Raw genomic sequence first — 3,938 nt, 5'->3', positions numbered from 1 at the left:
AAAAAAAAAAAATTGGAAAAATAAATACAAATATTAAGCTATTTCTTTTAAAAGGTTTAATAAAAGTGGCTTTATTTAAGTACTTATGACAGGGCACTAGTTTATTTATTTTTTCATCATAAAAAAATGCTTTAAGTGATTACAACCACTTGTTAACATCTTCTTTCACCATGTGGCCATCGTTGCATTATAGGCCACTAAAAAATTATATCATACATAAAATATTATGAAAAACACAAACTAATTGCCATGTATGGGTATGTAGGGAGGATGATCAAATTCTTCCGATGCAAAATCGAGAAGAAGTAGTTTCGTCACATTCACTGTGTAGGTGGACATTGTCGTGAACAAAAACAATAATGCGTTTAAGCATGCCTTGTCTTTTATTCTATACTACAAGATGCAGTTTTTTTATATCCAGTACCTAGTCATTTTCATATTTTTTTATACATGAAATAATTATTTAGTGACCAAAAACCAACGATGACGACGTGGCAAAAGAAGATGTGAACAAGTGATTGTAATCACAGGTTTCTATGGCGAAGGAATACAAAGTACCCCGTCAAAAGTGTTTAAATAAAGGTGGCCAATTTTTTGAAAAATAGCTTAAAATTTGTCCCAATAAATTTTTCTTTTTTTAAACATATATCTTAACTCATTTTTATTGTCCAACAGAATTTACTTTTTGATATACCTCGTATAAACTTAAGATTATTTTGAGTTACGCGACCTATTAAAATTATGTTTAGTTTAAAGACATGTTTCATAAAATTGTACACGCTATTAAATTAAAAGGTACTAATTTTTGTTGTTCTGTGCTCCTTTAACCATCCACTTATCTTTTTTAAGATTTTTGATTTCTTCTCTTTGCGATTCGTCTATAAACATTTTCCCGAAAATCGATTGGCACTCGATCGATAGACGTTTTTTTTCATGTGGTTCAAAGGCGTATCCATCTCTCTGACATTTCAATATCTGTAAACAGTTGTATTTTTCAACGTTGAAAATTTAGTTTGGCGTTCAACATAAGCCTAGTTATGAATACAGAATGACCTAGAAAAATTAAATCTCGAGAACAGTCAACCGTATGCATGCATTTATAAATGTGCGTTAAACACTAAAGGGCTAAACGATTGGGTGATAAATTTTAAATCGATATGATCACACGAAATCCATGCCCCTCCTCTCGAACTCGTTCGTTGCTCGCAGTTACAAGACGTTGCTCGTAACGCGTACGTTTCCGCAGTCGAAATTTAACGACCGTTCGGCGAACGTCTACAGAACTTACCAGTGGCCTCACGTCGCGTACTCCGGTCGGGTACGGGAACGGAAAACGGCCGACGACCAGACAGAAGAGCAGCACACCGGCAGCCCACACGTCGGCCAACTGCGCGTTGTACGGGACACGGGACAACTGTTCCGGCGACATGTACGTGACGGTGCCGCACGCTGTAAGGTTGACGGGCCGACGGGATGCGACTCTTTCGCGGTCGTCGTTGGGACTAACGTTTGGCTCCATGACGGCCACGCACATCCCGAAGTCGGCCAACCGGATGTTGCCCTGCCGGTCTAGCAGTACATTTTCCATCTTAACGTCGCGGTGTGCAAAGCCGCGGCCGTGCACGTACTCGAGCGCCGAGCACAGCTGCGCGAACCACTCGTACGCCACCGGCTCGGGCGTGTGATCCACCTCCTTGAAGTAGTCCAGCAACGTGCCGTCCGGGTAGTAGTCCATGATCATGTACACCCTGTTCACAGCGACCCCAGCGCACGATTGTATGCAACGAAAAACGCGAAAACGGTTAGTTGCCGTTGCTCTTGCGGTCTCTCAGACCGTCGTTCGAGCGGTCCAGCAGAATGCAAAAAAATCATTACTCTACGCTCGACAAACTTTGTTCGCACAATGTGTGTGGAGCAACGGTATACGTGAAAATGAATTGGACTTAACGCGTACGACGATAATTCCGAGATTGTTATTTTTACCTTTTCGATGTTTCTATGATTTCGTGGTACACGTTGATGTAAGGATGATCGAACATGTCGGCGAACAGTTTCTCGCTTTCGATGGCCTTTTGTAAATCACTGTCCGACGAACATCTTTCGATCACTTTGATCGCCATGCGGCTATGATGCCGCGCAGATCTGGCCGTCAAAATCATTCCGTATCCTCCTTGGCCAATCCGTTCGGCAACGGTGTAACCACGCTTCACTAAAGCTTTCGGTTGTATTGGCTTATTGTTCTCCGATACGTGGTCTCCGTACATCTTCAACGGTCCAATTACACAGTTATGGAAAACGTTTTAATTATTTGTAATAAACACTGTTTAAATTTTACGCTGAATTTTCATTACTATTGAACTATTGTGAAACAATGCATTAGTAACCATAGATATTTAATTTAGTGAAGAATTTTTTATTATATACGTTGTAAAACCAAAGAGGATACGAAATGTTAACTGTATTTTTTACGAAAAATATTTTTAAAATAAAAAAAATTAAATTAAAACGTACAGTACCTATCACAAATCATAAAATACAACTTATTTGGTTAATTGATGTCGTTTATTAACAATATTTGAAGTTTTTGCTTTGGAAACATGATGTAGTTGTATGTAGTTGCAGTGGCGTATCCAGAATTTTTTTTTTTTTTTGGGGGGGTTATCAAAATGTAACATTAAATTCTTTTTTGAATTTTGTGTGTTTTTATTATAATCAATAGACAAACACATACACTAAACATTTCCCGGGGGGGGGGGAATATAATCCCCTACCCCCCTTTGATACGCCACTGTGTAGTTGCTACAAATATATGCAAAAAAAAATAAATAAATAGTTAATATTAATTCAAAAAAATATATATAATATTTTGAATGTGTATTTATAATAACTTTTTTGCAAATAAATGCTAATAAATATGAAAAAAAAAAATATTAATTAGTTTTCGATCTTTTAAAGTTTAATTTTACATAGGTTAAGCACACTATAAGTATCAGGATTACACTGTACGAAAATAATTTTGCTGATATTTTCAAACCTTTGACGATCCGACAGTTAGTTTTTGTAGACTGAAAATGACATAATTAACGTTAATGATAATTTACAATATTATGCACAATATTTAATATTATACATATAATTTATAAAATATATGCTACTTAATCTAGAAATAATCGGTATATGTTTTTATATGCTCAAAAATGTCAAATATGCAAAAGTGTGCAAAATAAGTTTGCATATTTGCAATCGAGATTTCATAAATCGAATTTATATCATATTTGGGTATAATTTTGGTTGCGAGAAAAAAATATGCCAAGTTGTAAACATCCGAGCTCTAGTTATCATCAGTGATTTTATAATGAGTGTCGCGGGCGTTGTATCAATTAGTTATTGAGCTCTAATGACTGCACATGGACGAGAAGCTTTTGCCAAATGTTCATTTAAAGAGGTAAAATAATTGCCACAAACTGGGTGTTTGGATTTGAGTTTAATGGGTTTTGGTCGCGCTTAGCTTCTAATGTTGGTTGAGCCAAGGCTTTGTTCTGTGGATCACTTGTGGACGTCATGCTCGTTGATTTAAATGTAGCGGTGACCTGACAAGCGAAGATATTATCCCTTGTAGAACGCTCATATAGGAAACCACTATGGTTTTGTGCACGATTTCTACCAAAAAAAGAAATCACAATTATAGGAAAATATGAAAATTTCGTTATCTTAGTACAATAAGGGGGAGGTAAATTTATGAATTTCCCAACAGTTTTTTTTAGTAATTACAAAAACCCATCGAAGAATTATAAAAAAATAAGCGAAAATATTTATGGAAAACAGGATTTCGATAACATTACATTTTTGTTTCGAACCTGGTCTCTGGCAATTTCTTTCTTTGAGCAGGAGACGATTGTCTCAAGAGATGAAACTGCTTCTCCTCCCCTAATACAATA

At 36.3% G+C, this 3,938-nt stretch overlaps 1 protein-coding gene across 1 annotated transcript; it reads right to left on the bottom strand.

The window, feature by feature from the left end:
- Nucleotides 1–798: 798 nt before the first annotated feature.
- On the bottom strand, nt 799–1,735 carry LOC112679714 (testis-specific serine/threonine-protein kinase 4-like). The gene is made up of 2 exons (XM_025549603.1): nt 1,289–1,735; nt 799–975 (listed from the first exon to the last, which is right to left on the bottom strand). Exons 1-2 carry the CDS (start codon nt 1,733–1,735, stop codon nt 799–801), a joined length of 624 nt encoding a protein of 207 aa, XP_025405388.1.
- Nucleotides 1,736–3,938: the final 2,203 nt, after the last annotated feature.

Source organism: Sipha flava, unplaced genomic scaffold (genome assembly GCF_003268045.1).
Source record: "Sipha flava isolate LNK unplaced genomic scaffold, YSA_version1 16798_pilon_pilon, whole genome shotgun sequence".
Taxonomy (NCBI): domain Eukaryota; kingdom Metazoa; phylum Arthropoda; class Insecta; order Hemiptera; family Aphididae; genus Sipha; species Sipha flava.
The sequence above is the reverse complement of the archived record's forward strand: the minus strand, read 5'-3'. Positions and strand labels throughout refer to the sequence as shown.